This window comes from Trachemys scripta, chromosome 1, assembly GCF_013100865.1.
Source record: "Trachemys scripta elegans isolate TJP31775 chromosome 1, CAS_Tse_1.0, whole genome shotgun sequence".
In the NCBI taxonomy this organism is placed as follows: Eukaryota; Metazoa; Chordata; order Testudines; family Emydidae; genus Trachemys; species Trachemys scripta.
Genome location: NC_048298.1, coordinates 152,699,305 through 152,719,927, shown reverse-complemented (window position 1 = coordinate 152,719,927; position 20,623 = coordinate 152,699,305). Strand labels below are relative to the sequence as shown.

The 20,623-nt window shown below is 41.7% G+C and overlaps 1 protein-coding gene across 1 annotated transcript in view; it reads left to right on the top strand.

Moving 5' to 3' along the window:
- Positions 1–20,623, top strand: part of ABI3BP (ABI family member 3 binding protein) — a 286,567-nt gene that overhangs the window by 176,499 nt on the left and 89,445 nt on the right. The window contains exons 29-36 of the mRNA XM_034767801.1: positions 915–962; positions 1,481–1,549; positions 5,960–6,007; positions 6,466–6,540; positions 7,567–7,641; positions 8,738–8,812; positions 14,132–14,206; positions 18,798–18,875. Coding sequence (XP_034623692.1) covers positions 915–962; positions 1,481–1,549; positions 5,960–6,007; positions 6,466–6,540; positions 7,567–7,641; positions 8,738–8,812; positions 14,132–14,206; positions 18,798–18,875 — 543 coding nt within the window. The remainder of the gene's footprint in view (positions 1–914; positions 963–1,480; positions 1,550–5,959; positions 6,008–6,465; positions 6,541–7,566; positions 7,642–8,737; positions 8,813–14,131; positions 14,207–18,797; positions 18,876–20,623) is intronic.

The following is a 20,623-nucleotide window of genomic DNA, read 5'->3' as shown; positions in this document are numbered from 1 at the left end:
ATTCCCAAATAAATAAATAAAATAAAATTAGTCTAGTGTAAGGCACATTATTTATGTGGAGAGTTTAAATCTAATTTTATCTCATTTCACTCACGTAATATATTTGTGTATACATACATGGATGTTTGGTAGTTGCAAATAATTTCCTTTTGGGTCTGATTTGATTGTTTAATTGCCTCTAAACCTTGAGGGTGTAGGAGCGTGGGAAACGTGTCATCTTGTTGAGTCACACAGTGTACTACCCCATACTGGATTATACCACTTCCCATGAATGTGCAAACTGAACACTTGTTTCTGTGAAATTCCATGCAGTGAGATACAATAGCTTGAATGTTTGCAGAAAGCAAATACAAAAGAGGTATATGCACTGCTAAAGTTTTTTATTTTATTTTATCTTATTGCTGTATTCTTCCAGCTGCAGGTAAAAAAAAAAGAAAGGGAAAATTTAACATGAATATCAGGGAAGGCTTGCTGAGAATGAGATGTATTAGATAGTAGAATAGTCTACTAAAGAAAGTGGTGGAAGCACAATGGCTTGGGACTTTTAAAATTAGACTGGTTAATGCACTATAGAGTATTGTATTAACTGCGAGATGAAATGGATGACCTCTTAGATCTCTTCTATCTCTAACTTCTTTGATTCTTTGATTTTTACTATCTCAAAATTGAGAGTTTGTTTCATCCAGTTCATTCAATTTATTTATGGTAATGGTGTCTTCAAAGTTAGTTGACCGCAATTTCTAAAAGTCAGAATAAGATATCCAAGGGTAATTTTGATTATACATGGCATTAGCACAGACCAGATTAGCATAATCTTTTACTTATTGCTTACCTAGGAAGTAGCTTTGATCATTTGAAAGAGTGTTCCATGCTTAGATTCTCATGCTGTTTCTGTTGTTTTGTTTCTGATGCAGTCCTGGAACACATTACACTTAGAATTGAACCACCAAGGTCAACAATAGGTAAAGAAATGTGTTTAGTGACCAGTCATGTTTGTTTTTCTTCTCTTCACAGAAAACCACGTTGTAGTTGTCATCTCATGTCACCAGTTTCTTTCCTTAAAATTCCTCTTTTTTTCTTAGATATGTCTGTCATTTGGCACTAAAGGCTTTTTAGGAATTTTGTTTACTACACAGGTGTATTATCTCCTTTTTAAGGCAATAAGACTGTCAGTTCTGAAACATCTTTATCATAGTCATGTCTGTCTGCGCTTGCAACTTATTTTCCAACTTTTTTTTAAGATGGGCTTCAAAATGAGCAGGAATTTCATTTCCCTGCTTAAACAAATCTAGATACACTCATAATGCTGTATTTTTCTTTAAATTCCTTTGTACACCTGACTTTGTCTTCCCTGTTACCCGTAAAAGGATTTTGTTTCTCCATTGCAGGCTTGAAATGTGCCATGTCTGTGTGTTACACCTGGCATTAGACTCTGATTCCTGGATAATTTAATAATTTGTAACCAGGTTCTCTCTTTCAGCTCCAAAAGAGACACGACGTGTTCCTTTGAAACCTAAAACCAAACCTCATGTGCCACAGACAAAACCTGGTAAATGATTTTCTGAGTCCTATTGAAGTTTATCTCTAAGCAGTTGTTTAATTATCGAAGTAATTTGAAATACACTCAGTATCATAGTGACAAGGTGCTGCTCTGCTGTAAATGTGTTAGGTGTTTTGTTTGTTAGCCATTTATGGCAATAGCAGAAATTGACTAGCTTTTTATCATCATGCAGTAGGATAATAATAGCTCATGTTTAGACACGTGCATGAGAATTAGAGTTACTCCTGATTTACAGTAGTGTAATTAAGAGGAAAATTTGACTCAATATTAAATAAAATCAAATTTTAAAAATGTATTAGTGTTCTGTGAGAGATGTTTTAGTATATTTCTTCAAACTCTGCTTTGCACTTTCAGAAAAGATGTTGCACAGCTTCTCTTGTATTTACCATTATTGTATGTCTTCTTATTATTCTTTTCTTTAAGAGCTAGTAAATTACCAAACATATAACTAATATTTGTTTAACTGGATTCACAATATCAATACATTATCATTCAGTATTCCAAGACACTGTATTCAGGATTTATACAGACAATCAATTAACTTGATTTCAGTGGGGAGAGTGTAAACAAAAAAAAGTCAATAATTACTATACTGTGGTATCCAAAATACCACTCTGTTTTGTTACACTAGTAATTTTCTATTGACACCATTCTGTGCTAACTGTTGGTAAACATGGATGACTTACTGATGATCAAAGTGCCCACCCAAATGTTTGGATAGATCTTTGTTACATTACCACTCTCACAAACAATAGTCACCATGTAGATAAGATCTCCTGGTATGAAAAAATCTAACTCTTGCTATTAAGTGATTTTTAAAATCATTGCAGCTGTTTGCAAAAGGCTGGCTTCAATCTCCAAGTTAAAACAAAACTCCTGATAAATTAGATACATAAGTTTTAATTGTATATTTTTCTCTTGTGGCCATTTTTCCGTTATTCTTATGCGAGTCTGATACTGAAAAACGGTGTATTAACTACCATCACAAAACTGAGATGTTTGTATTATCCTGTGTATGCATTTTAGAATATGTTTCAGTTATTAGCAACAGAGGGTCCTGTGGCACCTTTGAGACTAACAGAAGTACTGGGAGCATAAGCTTTCGTGGGCAAGAACCTCACTTCTTCAGATGCAAGTAATGGAAATCTCCAGAGGCAGGTATATATCAGTGTGGAGATAACGAGGTTAGTTCAATCAGGGAGGGTGAGGTGCTCTGCTAGCAGTTGAGGTGTGAACACCAAGGGAGGAGAAACTGTTTCTGTAGTTGGATAGCCATTCACAGTCTTTGTTTAATCCTGATCTGATGGTGTCAAATTTGCAAATGAACTGGAGCTCAGCAGTTTCTCTTTGGAGTCTGGTCCTGAAGTTTTTTTGCTGTAAGATGGCAACCTTTACATCTGCTATTGTGTGGCCAGGGAGGTTGAAGTGTTCTCCTACAGGTTTTTGTATATTGCCATTCCTGATATCTGACTTGTGTCCATTTATCCTCTTGCGTAGTGACTGTCCAGTTTGGCCAATGTACATAGCAGAGGGGCATTGCTGGCATATGATGGCATATATAACATTGGTGGATGTGCAGGTGAATGAGCCGGTGATGTTGTAGCTGATCTGGTTAGGTCCAGTGATGGTGTTGCTGGTGTAGATATGTGGGCAGAGTTGGCATCGAGGTTTGTTGCATGGGTTGGTTCCTGAGTTAGAGTTGTTATGGTGCGATGCGTGGTTGCTGGTGAGAATATGCTTAAGGTTGGCAGGTTGTCTGTGGGCGAGGACTGGCCTGCCTCCCAAGGTCTGTGAAAGTGAGGGATCATTGTCCAGGATGGGTTGTAGATCACTGATGATGCGTTGGAGAGGTTTAAGCTGAGGACTGTAGGTGATGGCCAGTGGAGTTCTGTTGGTTTCTCTTCTGGGCCTGTCTTGTAGCAGGAGGCTTCTGGGTACACGTCTGGCTCTGTTGATTTGTTTCTTTATTTCCCTGTGTGGGTATCGTAGTTTTGAGAATGCTTGGTGAAGATCTTGTAGGTGTTGGTCTCTGTTTGAGGGGTTGGAGCAGATGCGATTGTACCTCAGTGCTTGGCTGTAGACGATGGATCGTGTGGTGTGACCGGGGTGGAAGCTGGAGGCATGAAGGTAGGCGTAGCGGTCGGTGGGTTTTCGGTATAGGGTGGTGTTAATGTGGCCATCGCTTATTTGTACGGTGGTGTCCAGGAAGTGGACCTCCCGTGTAGATTGGTCCAGGCTGAGGTTGATGGTGGGGTGGAAGCTATTGAAAGCATGGTGGAATTCTTCCAGGGTCTCCTTCCCGTGGGTCCAGATGATGAAGATGTCATCAATATAGCGTAGGTAGAGAAGGGGCATGAGTGGACGAGAGGTGAGGAAGCGTTGTTCCAGGTCAGCCATAAAAATGTTGGCATATTGTGGGGCCATGCGGGTGCCCATAGCGGTGCCACTGGTCTGGAGGTATATATTGTCACCAAATTTGAAATAATTGTGCGTGAGGATAAAGTCACAGAGCTCAGCAATAAGTTGTGCTGTGTCATCATCAGGGATACTGTTCCTGACAGCTTGTATTCCATCTGTATGTGGGATGTTTGTGTAGAGAGCTTCTACATCCATGGTGGCTAGGATGGTGTTTTCTGGAAGGTCACCAATGCATTGTAGTTTTCTCAGGAAATCTGTGGTGTCACGGAGATAGCTGGGAGTGCTGGTGGCGTAGGGTCTGAGTAGGGAGTCCACATATCCAGACAGTCCTTCAGTGAGAGTGCCAATGCCCGAGATGATGGGGCGTCCAGGGTTTCCAGGTTTGTGGATCTTAGGTAGTAGATAGAATAACCCCGGTCGGGGCTCTAAGGGTATGTTGATTTGTTCCTGTGTTAGTGTAGGGAGTGTCCTGAGTAGATGGTGCAGTTTCTTAGTGTATTCCTCAGTGGGATCTGAGGAAAGCGGCCGGTAGAATTTGGTATTGGAGAGTTGTCTGGCGGCCTCCTTCTGGTAGTCAGACCTGTTCATAATGACAACAGCACCTCCTTTATCAGCCTCTTTGATGATAATGTCAGGGTGGTTTCTGAGGCTGTGGATGGCATTGTGTTCTGCACGACTTAGGTTATGAGGCAAGCGATGTTGTTTTTCCACAATTTCTGCCTGTGCACGTCGGCGGAAGCATTCTATGTATATTCTATGCAAACGGATGGACATCAGGTGGTTCCTCAGTTTCTTAGATAATGTATGGCATAATCTTTCACTGTGGTCTGTGCAGTATGTAGATAGCAATGGATTTTTCACCTTCAGTCCATTTGGTATGATGTCCAAAGAGAAACTGCTGAGCTCCAGTTCATTTGCAAATTTGACACCATCAGATCAGGATTAAACAAAGACTGTGAATGGCTATCCAACTACAGAAACAGTTTCTCCTCCCTTGGTGTTCACACCTCAACTGCTAGCAGAGCACCTCACCCTCCCTGATTGACTAACCTCGTTATCTCCACACTGATATATACCTGCCTCTGGAGATTTCCATTACTTGCATCTGAAGAAGTGAGGTTCTTACCCACGAAAGCTTATGCTCCCAGTACTTCTGTTAGTCTCAAAGGTGCCACAGGACCCTCTGTTGCTTTTTACAGATTCAGACTAACACGGCTACCCCTCTGATACTTTTCAGTTATTAATTCATCATAATTTCTACAAATATCAATAATATACTGAAAGTTATTTCTTAACTGACTTCTGTCAGTTTCAGCATTGTTTTCTGATTTTCTTGGGATTGCGTGCAAAGATCTCAAGAAAACATTTTATATTTAACCTTTTTGAATACCACACATAACGAGCAGTTATGGTGAGGAGGGGAAGCCACTTTTTTTATGCCATTGCATTTCTGTGGAGTAGAATACTATTGTTTACGTGTCTATGCAGTAAAACAATAAAAAATCCTGTTTTATGTTTAAATGAATACTGGAACAGGGTATAACTTCAGAGTGGCCTTTGATGTTTGTATTGCACAATGCACAAATAATCACATATTTTAATAATATGGTACCCACAAGCAAGAGGCTCTGCAACACCAATTTTATATACAAGTTTCATATGAAAGGCACTTGTAAGGGAAGAGCTTCATACCACAGGCTCCAATTTCTGGGTATATGACTGAGATAAATTTCAATCATCTTTCTTTTTAAAGACCATTAAAAAAGATGGAAAAATTAGCCCACATTTAAGGGCTAGGTTCTGTCCTCAGCTGTTTAGATTTGTTAGAGCATAATGGTTCTTGAATATTGACTAATTGCTGACAGACAAATGAAAGCGTAGTTGTTATTTAGACATAAATAAAGTTTACTTTAAGTAGAATTATTCTCTTCTATTTTGATTTTCATTGTTATTTTTATGTTTTATTTGTTTTTGATACAGCCCCGGAAGCAGCTACATTTAGAACTCAACAACCAAAGACACCATTAGGTAATGATGTTAACTATGGGGATGGTTATATTTCCTTTTCCTTCTCATTAGAGATGTAGGCATGGTGAGCCCATTGAGCAAGAGCCTATCTATCATCACTTTTCATGATTAAACAGTCTTTTTTTTTTCCTTTGTCATTTTCATATCCACCTTTGCATATTTTCCTTTATAGGAATGTAGTTTAATTTGTTTGCTCTCTAGAGCATCCAGAAATACTCCATCTTTCTGAAGCCACATTTGTTTGTGTTTTCAATTTCTCTAATGTCCCTTGTTTTTTTCCTGGGCTCAAACTCAGTGAGTAATCCCACCCAGTTGATCTCAATACAGATACTGTCCAACAACACAACTTTTTCTTTGAAATTCCTTTGAACACCTGACTTTCATTCATGTTCAGGTGTACGTGGTGTCAGGCTCAGATTCCTGGATAATGATTTTAATGCTTGAGTTCTTTATTTCAGCTCCAAAAGAGGCACGGCGTGTTCCTTCCAAACCTAAAACATCACCGAGCCCAGATGTGCCACAAACCAAACCTGGTAAATACATCAGTGTTTTGTATCTCATACTGAGGTACTCCATGACTATTGTGACAGGGTCTGGCCAGATGGCTACAGGAGAGTGATCCTATTGGGATCCAGGAAATGGATCTCCCCCCCAGTCTAAGGGAGGGATCCACAGGACCTGGATACCAAAATATTACGGGGGACATACAGGAGAGTGATAGAAGGCAGGTATATTAGCCCCAGTTTAAGCAGGTCCCTTTTGCCTGGGTAAGGTAACAGAAGCAGTTCCAGAACAATCAGGAACTTGCTGGAACCAATTAAGGCAGACAGGCTAATTAGGACACCTGGAGCCAATTAAGAAGCTGCTAGAATCAATTAAAACAGGTAGGCTAATCAGGGCACCTGGTTTAAAAAGGACCTCACTGCAGTCAGTGAGAGGCACGCAAGGAGCTGAGAGTGAGAAGGTGTGCTGCTGTAGGACTGAGGAGTACAAATGCTATCTGGCATCAGGGGGAAGGTCCTGTGGTGAGGATACAGAAGATGTTGGGAGGAGGCAATGGGGAAGTAGCCCAGGGAGTTGTATCTGTCACACAGGTGTTACAGGAAACACTGTAGACAGCTGCTATTCACAGGGCCCTGGGCTGGAACCCGGAGTAGAGCCCGGGCCTGGGTTCTTCCCATCCGCCCAACTCCCTATTGGATACAGGAGGAGTTGACCTGGACTATGGGTCCCACCAGAGGGGAAGGTCCCTGGCCTGTCCCCCAAGGCACTAGGTGGGTCAGCAGAGACTGCGGGGATTGTTCTCCTTCCTTTTCCCCAATGCTGGCCAGTGATGAGGTTAGCTGAGTGAACGGCAGGTTTGAGCCCCTAGCAAAAGTGGTCAAACTGAGGGCTACCATGAATGTCTGAGGCAAGCAAATCCGCCAATAAGTGTAGGACCCACCAAGGCAGAGGAGGTACTTTGTCACACTATGTATACAATCTTGTGTTGTGGCTGGTGTCAGACTGTGATGCTTGGGAAAGCTTTAACAACATATAAACCAGTTGTTTTCTTTCAGCTCCAAAAGAGGTGCGGCGTGTGCCTTCCAAACCTAAAACATCACCCATCCCAGATGTGCCACCAACCAAACCTGGTAAGTGCACCTTAATTTTATATTTCAGTGTTGTGCCACTTATGATTTTGCAACTTTTCTTCCATTAATTGTTGGCGTGCATGCGTGCGCGCACACACATTTGTGGCAATAGCAGAAGTCTATTACTATAACAATATTCGTTCCACAGCTGTCATGGAGCAAGATTGCCCTACCTGATATGTACACACGTTAATGAAATATACAGTCATTTTTTTACAGCATTTTACTCAGTGCGGGGTTTTTTGTGCCCTTATGCAACAGAAGACTTTAGCCTTAATTTCTATAGGTTGGGAGAGAGATTGTTTATCTACTGTCTGGCGTCTGTAGTTTCAAGGGATTTGTTTATCTAGAGTCAAAAGACAAAGGTACCAAAAAAACCCTCCACTTTGCTCTTGTACATTGCTTTGCACCTGAAGGTGAATGGTGATTTCTGTTGCTTGTCTGGCAATATTTTTATGCAAGGCTGGGTGAAGAGGGCAAATTTACAGAAAACGAAACAGACGAGGGCAGCACCAACAGGAAAAGGTAGAGACTGAGATCTTGTGTACCGGGTATGGCAATGCGCACACACCACGGGTGGTGTGATTTCTAAAGCGCACTAATGTGTTGCACATTAACTGGTCCATGTAGACCCTGCTGGTGCACATCAATAGGTGTTATGCTTTAATATATATTAAAGCACACTAGGGAACCTTGAGTGGTACCGGCAGGGTCTACGTAGACCACATAATGCACACGCATTAGAGTGCTTTAGAAATCCCCTCCCTTTTGTAGTGTGCATTTTCCCAGTTAGACAAGTCCTGAATCCTCAGCTGCACAAGAGCTCTGTTGGCTCTGAGAGTGGGAGGAACAAAGGTGTCACCCATCCTTCCACTGCCACAATCTGCAGAGCAGGCAGGGGTCACTTCAACCTCTGATCTCTTCTTTAATCTATGCTGTGTTGTAATGACAGACTATTAGCCATTATTAGCCTTGGTCAGGAATTGTCTGTTGGAATTATTTTCTGAAAGAAATTTAATTTTCCGTGTGAAAAATCCAAATTAATGCTCCCTGGCAGCACATCTGTTTTAATGTATAACTCTGTGCATCCTTTCAGCCGCGAAAGAGAATCGACGTGTCCCATCTAAACCAAAAACATCACCCAGCCCAGACGTACCACAAACAAAATCTGGTAATTATATCATTGTTTTATATTCCTTAATGTCAAGGTTTTATTTTTAGCAATTGTACTTCAATGGACTGAATTTTTTTTAAACTAACATGTTAGCATAGTAGCATAGCAAGTCTCTACTTCTCAGCCATCAGCTTGTGAACATCCAGTATCTCACATTTTACACCTACAGATGAAAACTACAGAGATTTAATGACCATTTTTATCAGTAATGTTATGAAAATGTTTACATACACTTGTTAACATAGTTTAGGGAACCTATCAATTAAATTATGAGACTTATCTTTTCAAAGAGGTAAGAAACTCCACTTTTTTGAGTAACTACCTATTCATGGAAATCAAAATAAAAGTTACATTTCCTACCTGGAAAGTTGGAGCCCAGGTGAGATGGTCACCCCTAAAGTTAGACTTTCCACTGATTCACTTCAGGCATGAATAAATCTGACAGACTTCTTGGATCAAAACTGAACTTGGAGGAAAATTAGATTTTTTTTTCTCAGTGTTGTTGTAGCCCTGTTGGTCCCAGGATAGGATATTAGAGAGACAAGGTGGGTAAGGTAATATCTTTTATTGGACCAATTTCTGTTGATGAAAGAGACAAGCTTTGGAGCTTACACAGAGCTCTTCTTCAGGTCTGAGAAATGTACTCAGAGTGTCACAGCTAAATACAAGGTAGAATTGTTTAGCATAAAAAGTTAACAGTGGCCCATTAACACCACTCCACTGAGAGGTCAGAGATACTGATTGTTTTATGAAAAGTGTTCAGTGTATTTGGGGTGATTACTGAGAGTGGAGTGATTTTCTGGTTTCAGACACATAGTTGTTATTGGGACAGCTAGTGCACTGGATAAGGTACACCACATGTTGTGATAGGCATGTGTAGGACCTCTGGATTTGGAAAGGTGTGTTGTGGAAAGCACTGATCACCATAGCAGTAGAGAGATGTCTTCAGATTTTGCATCTGTTTTTATGGCGGGGTCTTATGCTGCTTTTAATTAGTGTGTCCTTGTCTGTGGGGAGCTTGCATCTGATGATGAGCCTAGAGAGCTTGGGGGGTCATTTGAGCACCAAAAGAGGGGGTTCAGGAAAGATTTTCTTTCAGGATGTGGTCCCTGTCAAGTATGGATTGTAATTGTTTAATGGTAGCCTGTATGGGTTCCAGTGTGGGGTGATAGGTGACAACCAGGAGTTTGCGGTCAGCGGGTGTGACGGGCATATTGAAGCAGGTTTTCTCCAGGTATTTGGGTGGCCTGTTCCATTATGCAATCTACGTCTCTGGTGGAGTGCTCTTGTTTGGCGAAGGCAGTTTTAAGTGTGTTTAGGTGTGTATCCTGGACTTTCTCCTTGGATCATATTCTGTGATATGTGAGTACCTGGCTCTAGATAATAGGTTTCTTGGTGTATTTGGGGTGATTACTGGATCTGTGAAGGTAGGAGGGATGATCCATGGGTTTTTTGCATATAGCTGACTGTCGTGTTCCATTGTTGAAACTGATTCTGGTGTCCAGGACTCTGATGCTGGTGTAGGAGTGTTTGAGAGGGAATTTGATGGCTGGCTGGTGGTTGTTGAAGTTGTGATGGAAATCCATGAGAGAGTTTAGGTCACTAGTCCAGAGGATGAAAATATTATCGATTTGTGTCTCAGGTATATCATTGTTTTTGTGGTGTATTTGTCCAGAAATTCTTTCTCAATGTGGCCTATGAAGAGTTTGGCATATTGGGGAGCAAAGATACCACAGAATATGCTCTGAGGAGAAAGTCCAGACCCTGCCATAACAACTGATACAAAACCTGCCGACATGTCTCCACTGCGAGCTTTGGAGCTTAAATTCATAATTGGATAGACACTAAAAATCATCTTCTAAATAAAGACACTACAACAGTTTATAACACACGAATCCCCTTTTTTGTCCTATGACTAGAGAGGTGTTAACAGGCCATTTCATCTTGAACGGTCGCTTAGAATATGTAACTATGTATGCTACACTCTCTGTTCGACCTTGTATTTAGCTGTGACACTGAATATCTTTCCCAGACCTAAAGAAGAGCTCTGCATAGATGCTTCTGTCTCTCACCAGTAGATGTTGGTCCAATAAAAGATATGACCTCACTCACCTTGTCTAACTAATATTTTTTCTTGGTGAATAATTCCATTATTTTATGTAATTAGATGACCGAGAGTTTTAGAAAGTCTCACGTTAATTCAATGCACTTTTTAAAAGCAATATTATTCATAAAAGTACTTATCCAAGCTATTGCAGAAAACTAAATAAGTGCAGTAGTAAATGAAAAGCAGTACTCCAGCTATTTGGGAAATAGAGATTTTGTATTCCAGCTGAGGATTTGTGGAGGGTGAGGGAGTGGCAAAGATGGTTTTAGCCTGTACCCACAGTGTTCAGGCTTCTCTTACTTATGCCTAGCTGCTCCTGGTCCCAAGGAAGGGGTGACATATAGCTGCTATGGCATCTCTATGGCACCCAGCAATTCCCTTTACACAAGGTGAATGTCTAGAGGGCACCAGGTTTAAGGCTTCTTTGTGAATTATTGTTTATCTCTGCATTTTCCTCTATGCCTCCGGCTCCTCCAAGAACTAGTACAATACCAGGCACACAGCTAACACTTAATTTTTACTATAACTGGATTCAGAGCTTACAGAATGCCACCATTCAAGACACTGCCATCAGCTGACTCTCAGCCAATTATTTTGGCTTTCATAGACGCTACCAGGCACTGCTGCTCAAAACCCAAGTGACTGCAAATCCTTCATAAGGCTGTACTTCTGCCATGTGATTGGTGCTTTAGGTGGTGGTGGTTTTATGTGGAAAGTTTACCAGTCTCACTGCCATTGCCAGAAGCAAAATCCAAATAGAAACACTTCACACTTAGTGACCTAAATAAATTTGCTGTGTTTTCCATCACAGCTATTTTTGTTTCACTATTCACATTTGACTGATATTTTTCAACTGTTACTGAACAAAAATCAGCAGTGTTAATTTTATACTAAAAGCTTTTTTTTATACAAGAGTGTTCCAAGGGAAATTTGGAGTCACTTTTTCTCTTTAACGCCTCTCAAAAGTTGTTTAGGGAAAGATAGACAAAGCTTTAAGGAGCAATTTATGCCTTCATATATGCCTTCACTGATGCTGAATGTCTATATCAGGGGTCGGCAGCCTTTCAGAAGTGGTGTGCTGAGTCTTCATTTATTCACTCAGATTTAAGGTTTCGCGTGCCAGTGATACATTTTTAGAAGGTCTCTTTCTATAAGTCTATATTCTATAACTAAACTATTGTATGTAAAGTAAACAAGGTTTTCAAAATGTTTAAGAAGTGTCATTTAAAATTAAATTTAAAATGCTGATCTTACGCCGCCAGCCTGCTCAGCTTGCTGCCAGCCTGGGGTTCTGTTCACCTACACCGGCAGCGGGCTGATCAGGGCCTGCAGCTGGGACCCCAGACCTGGGGGCGGGGGGGTGTTTCAGGAGTCAAGGCAGAGGGCTGGGGGAGGGGGTTCAGGATAGAAGGTTGGGGTGTGTGGGGGGGGGTTCAGAGATCAGGCCAGAGGGCTGGGGGCTGTGGGGGTGCAGGGCAGAAGGCTGGGTGTGTGTGGGGGGTGGGGGGGTGCAGGGTAGAGGGCTGGATGTGTGTTGGGGTGTGGGGGGTTCAGGGCAGAGGGGTGGGGAGTGGTCGGCAGAAGGCTGGGGTGCTCGGCTCGTGGGGGTGCTCCCAGCCCCCTGCCCTGAGCGGCCCTGTTCCACCCGCTTCCCCCAGGCTCCATCCCTACCTCTCTCTGCGTCCTCTATGGAGCAGGGAGCACGCTGCTGCTCTTCCCCCTCCCCCTTGCTAGGGCCATCAGCTGATTGGCGCAGGGACGGAGAGGAGGAGGGGCAGGAAAGCACCACGCTGGGGGAAGAAGCGGGGGAGGGGGGAAGCTTGGCTGCCGCAGAACCAAGCTTCTGCCTTCTGCCCCCGCAGGGGAGAGCAGTGGGCGGGGGGGCTGAGTGGGGCTGGGGGCCGGGACCGCGAGCTGCTTGCCACTCAAAATCAGCTCGCGTGCTGTGTTTGGCACGCATGCTGTAGGTTGCCGACCCCTGGTCTATATGGAAGACTCACACCTGTGTTCAAGCATGCATTTGAAGGCAGAATTTGACTCTTAAAATGCCTACTACAACTCTCTTCTTGTTCTTTCTTTATAATAAACCTTTAATTTTAGGCACTAAAGGATGGGCTGGCAGTATGGCATTTTGAGTAAGATCCAACCTAATATTAACTGGCAATGGGGCTGGCCCTTTGGAATCAGAAGAACATTTTGTATAGTGAGCAGAGTTTTAAAATAGCTTCTCACTGTACGGGACCTAGATGCTGATTGGGAACCAGAGAACTGGAATGCAATAAGGGGGCTGTATGTAATTTCTTTTTCTTTTTTTGCTTCTTAACCAGTGTGGTGGGGATCAGAAGCACAGCTTGTGACTGGTTGGGGAGTTTAAATTCAGTGTTACCCACCAGTCTAGGGAATATCTTCTTTCCTTTTTGCAGCCTGCCCTGACCTTGGCATTACCAGTGAGGGCTGCCTAAGGCACACTGGGTCACAAGACAAAAATAAAGATTTATCCCAGTCCTGAGAGGTACTAATCAACTATTGACTCCCTGAAGCTCCTACCTGTGCTCAATCCATCACTTGGCCCACTTTTTAGAGTTAAGATGTGTTAAGTAATGTGATAACTAAAAGAGAACTTATTGTGTATTAACATTGAAAAGGCATGGATCAGTCTAAAGAGAATTATTCTATCCTTCAATGATTCGTTAAACTTTATTCTGTTTTGTGATCTAAAAAACCTCTGTTGTCTGGAACTGAGGATTTCTATCCATTCTGTTTTCTTCACATGAAAATCTCACTTCCATTCTCTTGTACTTTCTCATTTCATTGATATCTATAGGAGTTAAGCATGCATATCATGAAGAGAAGTGCCTGGGGCGCAGCAGCTATTCACTTTGAAACATAAATGAAAGATCTCGGTCATCCTGCAGCCATGTGTGTCTGTGTTAATAAATTCTTGTCTTAATCCTTGTTCATCTTGACTCCAAACAGGACAAGGACATCTGTCGCTTGCTTGATCATTTTTCAAATGCTTTCACATGCCAGGCCATCATTTCGCTTTTAAAGGCCTGTGCACATATGACTTTCAGCCTTCTTCACTGTCCCCATAAAAGTTTTGTTTCCTTGTTGCAGGCAGGCGGCTTGCAGTGTCTGTGGCTTTACACCTGCTGTTAGACTTTTATTCCTGGAGAGGGTAAACATTTATAAGAGGTTCTTTCTTTCAGTTCCAAAAGAAACTCAGCGGGTTCCTTCCAAACTTAAAACATCACCTAGTCCAGATGTGCCACACACTAAACCTGGTAAATTATTTTGCATTTCATTATGCTTAAGTTCTCATTTTTAGCAACTCTTCTACAGTGGACTTTGCGGGGGGAAATGGTAACAGCAGAAATGCTACTAACATTTTATCATTATAGCTAAAGAAGTCTCCATTTTACTGCAGTTAAGTAGTGAGTCTGATGAAAACAAAGGGGCTTTTATATCCTACCGGGGGAGCTGGTAGCAACCCCTTTATTTAAGTTGCCTAACACGTTCCATTATAAAAGATTCTTGTAATTTATATTTAAAAAACTTTCACACTTCTATTGTTTGCAGGATGCCTTGGGAATTTGGCAGAGAAAAAGGCCTTAGACTAGGAAAGTGGTGGTTCCCTTATCTCATCACGGTCCTTTCAGGTTCAGCTGAGGTCTAAACTGTTAAAAATCATCATTTCTCTCTGGTCAATTGCATTCCTCAGGAAAATTTTGGCAGCATGCCGAAACAATAACTAAACAAACAAACAATTCAAAGTGTCTGGTTCACACCACCCCCAAAGCACCAGCAGTAGAGCACACTGCTTTGGGAACATCTGGAGCCTGCCAGAACAGCTGTAGCAGCGGGATATGTATCAGTACAGCGAGAGAGCTGATCCAGGCTCACCACACACCTTAGGCCCAGTACAGGAACTCCATGTCCTTTATATCCCCCCACACACTTTGGGGCACCACATAAGGCAAGAGCTGCCCCAACTCCTGGACAGGAGGTGGGGAGGGCAGGAAACAAGGAGAGCTGGGCCAGGCCAGGCTCCCTTCAGCCACCCTTCAGGAACCTGCATATAGTGCCTGTGACCCATTCCACCCTCTCTGGGATAACAGCCTTCTCTGAATGCCAGCTAATGTAGTTAGTGCTGTAGTTCAAATGATAGAAATCTGTGCTGAAGATTCAGGGTTCAAATCCTGCTGTTGATGGCATGATGGTAGGCTGTCACAGTTGCACATAATAGAATTTGTTTTTACCTTTTTCCTCTTGGAAAAAAAAATAACTAGGCAATTACATGCAAAAATACATTAAAAGAATGTTATTTAACTTGCAAAGTCAAGTACCCAATGGTTAGAAAGTGCCAGATTTATGCTTACCCATGAAGCCTTAATTCTGCCCCCTTATGTGCATTTGTTATGATACTATCTTTAATTATATCAAGTATCAGAGGGGTAGCCGTGTTAGTTTGGATCTGTAAAAAGCAACAAAGAGTCCTGTGGCACCTTATAGACTAACAGATGTATTGGAGCATAAGCTTTCATGGATGAATACCCACTTCGTCAGACCCATGTAATGCAAATTTCCAGAGGCAGGTATAAATATGCAGGCAAGAATCAGTCTGGAGATAACGAGGTTAGTTCAATCAGAGAGGGTGAGACCCTCTTATAGTAGTTGAGGTGTGAACACCAAGGGAGGAGAAACTGCTTTTGTAGTTGGCTAACCATTCACAGTCTTTGTTTAATCCTGAGTTGATGGTGTCAAATTTGTGAATGAACTGAAGCTCAGCAGTTTCTCTTTGAAGTCTGGTCCTGAAGTTTTTTTGCTGTAGGATGGCTACCTTAAAATCTGCTATTGTGTGGTCAGGAAGGTTGAAGTGTTCTCCTACAGGTTTTTGTATATTGCCATTCCTAATATCTGACTTGTGTCCATTTATCCTTTTACGTAGGGACTGTCCAGTTTGGCCAATGTACATAGCAGAGGGGCATTGCTGGCACATGATGGCGTATATAACATTGGTGGACGTGAAGGTGAATGAACCGGTGATGTTGTAGCTGATCTGGTTAGGTCCTGTGATGGTGTCGCTGGTGTAGATATGTGGGCAGAGTTGGCATTGAGGTTTGTTGCATGGATTGGTTCCTGAGTTATAGTTGTTATGGTGCGTTTTGTGGTTGCTGGTGAGAATATGCTTAAGGTTGGCGGGTTGTCTGTGGGCAAGGACTGGCCTGCCTCCCTGTGAAAGCGAGGGATCGTTGTCCAGGCTAGTTTGTAGATCACTGATGATGCATTGGAGAGGTTTAAGCTGAGGACTGTACGTGATAGCCAGTGTCTTGAAGCAGGAGGCTTCTGGGTACACGTCTGGCTGTTGATTTGTTTCCTTATTTCCTCGTGTGGGTATCGTAGTTTTGAGAATGCTTGGTGAAGATCTTGTAGGTGTTGGTCTCTGTCTGAGGGGCTGGAGCAAATGCGGTTGTACCTCAGCACTTGGCTGTAGATGATGGATCATGTGGTGTGTCCGGGATGGAAGCTGGAGGCATGAAGGTAGGCATAGCTGTCGGTGGGTTTTCGGTATAGGGTGGTGTTAACGTGACTGTCACTTATTTGTACTGTGGTGTCTAGGAAGTGGACCTCCCGTGTAGATTGGTCCAGGCTGAGGTTGATGGGGGGGTGGAAGCTGTTGAAATCATGCTGGAATTCTTCCAGAGTCTCCTTCCCATGGGTCCAGATGATGAAGATGTCGTCAATGTAGTGTAGGTAGAGAAGGGGTGTGAGTGGACGAGAGCTGAGGAAGTGTTGTTCCAAGTCAGCCATAAAAATGTTGGCATATTGTGGGGCCATGCGGGTGCCCATAGTGGTGCCACTGGTCTGGAGGTATATATTGTCACCAAATTTGAAATAATTGTGAGTGAGGATAAAGTCACAGAGCTCAGCAACCAGTTGTGCTGTGTCATCATCAGGGATACTGTTCCTGACAGCTTGTATTCCATCTGTGTGTGGGATGTTTGTGTAGAGAGCCTCCACATCCATGGTGGCTAGGATGGTGTTTTCTGGAAGATCACCAATGCATTGTAGTTTTCTCAGGAAATCAGTGGTGTCACGGAGATAGCTGGGAGTGCTGGTGGTGTAGGGTCTGAGTAGAGAGTCCACATATCCGGATAGTCCTAATTATATCCTCACTATTTGTTCCATAGGACCCCTGCCTGATTTAGAACACAGGATGGACAAACAAAAGTGCAGCAATTAAGTTCACGTGAATCTGGCATTTCCTAACTTTACAACTTACATAACATTCTCCTTACTTTGTTTTATGTATCTAATTTATTATTTATATTACAGTAAGACCCAGAATATTCTAGTCAATGTACAAAAGGCAGACCCTGTGCTGAAGAGTAAAATTTAAAAGAAAAAAAGGTTTATTAAAAGTACTACAGATCGGAGGTATTTTATAAGCATATAAGATAGATAAAGCATGAGAAATCATATTGTTAAGGTTCTAAGGCTGGTGCAATTTCTCGGAGAGTATAGAAATGTAATCAATATGAGAAACACTAACACTGTGCTGATACGTATCTCTTACTCTGATACTTTGTCATGTAACACAAACTTTCCACCATCATCATTGATCCTTATCTCTCCTTAGACTCCTCTGTATGGTCCGCATGGGTTTTAACCAGAGCTAATTGAAAAACCAAAATTTGTCCTGTGACAAATTTCAAATGAAATTTTTTTTATTTCAGAATTTGTCTATTGAAATATTTCAGTTTTCCCATGAGAAGTCTGAACAATTTGAAATGAATTTTTAATGAACATTTCAAAAAGAAAGTGTTTTGTTTTGACTTAAAATGGCAGTTTATTTTTTTTTTTGGTATAAAAATAAAAATGTATGTTAAATGAAATGAAATTTTTCATTTCAAACTGACAAACTGATTTAAAACGTTTCATTTTGTTTTGGGTTTTTTTTAAACCGCAAAACCAAACCAAAACATTTTAAGTCAAAATTAAAAATTTTTGTTCAGAAATTCCCTGCAGGAAAACCAAATTTTTAATCAGAATCGATATTTACTGTGAAAAATTCCAGTTTTGACAAAAGCATAATTTTTGGTGGGAAAACCTTCCTCGTGAAAAATTTTGGTCACTTCTGGTTTTATCCATACTTAGTCAGAAACTGTTATTACAACCATTGCAAAGCTAAGTATGTTACAGCTCTACTCCGATATAACACGAATTCAGATATAATGCGGTAAAGCAGTGCTCCGGGGGGGGCGGGGCTGTGCACTCTGGCGGATCAAAGCAACTTCGATGTAACACGGTTTCACCTATAACACAGTAAGATTTTTTTGGCTCCCGAGGACGGTATTATATCGGGGTAGAGGTGTATTAACTATACCATCGGAAAACTAATACACATGCTCAGGCACAGTTAAGAGTTCTCCTATTTCATCCCTGTGCACAGTATGATTACTTTCTACTAACGGGGCCCTGAACCAAAACACTGGATTGAATTGCTTTTCAGCCTTCAGGGAAATCTGGATCTCGATCTGAATTTTGCTGCCTAGACCAGTCTATCTTTACTTTATACACACACATCTGTAAAGAGAGCCTACTACAGAGAATTTTCATGTGAACAAGGAACAGCATGAACATAGAGTATAGTGCCACCATGTTTTAAATGTTTTTCTCTTTAAAAAAACAAAACAAACCTCAAAACTCCTTTTAAATAAAGCCTAAGAGTAGCTACTTATATCTTGTAAGTCTCTGATTGCAAATGCTTGCTGCTATTTTAAAACATCCTGGGCCAGTTCTTCATCTGGTATAAATTGTGTAGCTTCATTGAGTCCCTTCATCTCTCTCAGGATTTATCTACATTTTTTCCAGCAGGAGTCATTCGATCCCTTCAAGAGCCAGTCACTGCTACAACTCCTCATTCTCTTGAACGAGCAAAAGCAACACTGGGTAATAATATTTATTCAATAGGTAGTCACTTTGTTTTGTTTGTTTTCATTCTCATCAGAGAAGAAATTCCAAGGAGAAGCTCATTTTATGCCATTAAATGTAATCATCAAACTTTCCTCTGCTTCTAGATGCATGCTTGTCGTTTGGCCTGTGCAAACAACGTTGTTTGCGCTTCCTCACATGAATAAATCTCTTTTTGTAGCAGCAGCACCCTTCAGCCCAATCTGAATTTTTTAATTCAAAACAAATGGAGAAAATGAATCCTGCTTCCGTTTCCTTTGTCTCTGGGAAAATAGCAGTCGTACATTCTGCTATCTTACTTGGGAAAGACCACATACTAGAATTGCTCTTTGATAACTGTACAATCAGATCTAAGTGGGTGTAGTGTGCTTTTTAGGATTTTTATGAGCTTTTCGGATAGGTGACTTGCCTCTCAGGCTTCTTCCCAGAGTAAGATACTTCTCAATCTTTGGGCTTGTCCACACAGAGCAGGGCCAGCTCCAGGCACCAGCTTAACAAGTTAAGAGTCGGGGGCGGCAGGTCCCTCACTCCCTCTAGGAGCGAAGGACCTGCCACTGAACTGCCGCCGCCAATCGCGGCTTTTTTTTTTTTTTTTTTTGCTTGTGGCGGCAGAAATGCTGGAGCTGGCCCTGACACAGAGACTTAGTGTGCGACAAGTTGGGATGTAAATCTACAATGCACTAACCTGCCACGTACTAGCCGGCCATGTGGACTCTGCTACCATGCTGTAAAAGTTCTGTGGTGCCCACACTACAGAACTTCTAGTGCGTGGTACCAGGGTCTACTTGGTGACTTAGTGTGTGGCAGGCTAGCACACTGTAGATTTACATCAATTCTTCAAGATAGTTAAGTTCAAAGCAGACTGTGAAGAGTTACAAAGGGACCTCACAAAACTTGGTGACTGTTCAACAAAATGGCAGATGAAATTCAGTATTGCTAAATGCAAAGTAATGCACATTGAAAAACATAATCCCAATTTTACATACAAAATGATGGGATCTAAATTAGCTGTTACCACTCACAAAAGAGATTTTGGAGTCATTGTGGATAGTTCTCTGAAAACATCCACTCAATATGCAGCAGCAGTCAAAAATGTTGGGAATCATTTGGAAAGGGATAGCTAATAAGACAGAAAATATCATATTGCCTCTATGTAAATCCATGGCATGCCCTCAATTTGAATACTGCGTGCAGATGTGGTTGCCCCATCTCAAAAAAAGATGTACTGGAATTGGAAAAGGTACAGAAAAGGACAACAAAAATGATTAGGGGGTATGGAACAGCTTCCATATGAGGAGAGATTAATAAGACTGGGACTTTTCAACTTGGAAAAGAGATGACTGGGAGCAATATGGTCTATAAAATGATGAATGGTATGGGAAAGTAAATAAGGACGTGTTACCAGATTAAACTAATAAGCAGCAAGTTTAAAACAAAAGGAAGTACTGGGCTAGATGGACCATTGGTCTGACCTAGTATGGACATTCTTATGTTCTTATCCGAACTTGCCATGCACTAAGTCTTTGTGTGGACAAACCCTTTCTGTTTATCTTCAGTCAGCTCCTTTGAAACAGGACTATGTTAATGCAAACTATATACCTTCTAGTTCCAGCCAACATGGTCTAAATGGGGCAGTTAGAGCACAGCATATTAGAGCACTGTACAAGTCACAACTTCTGAATGTGCTTTACTGCACTGCGTAGACAAGCCCTTAGAATCTGATTGTA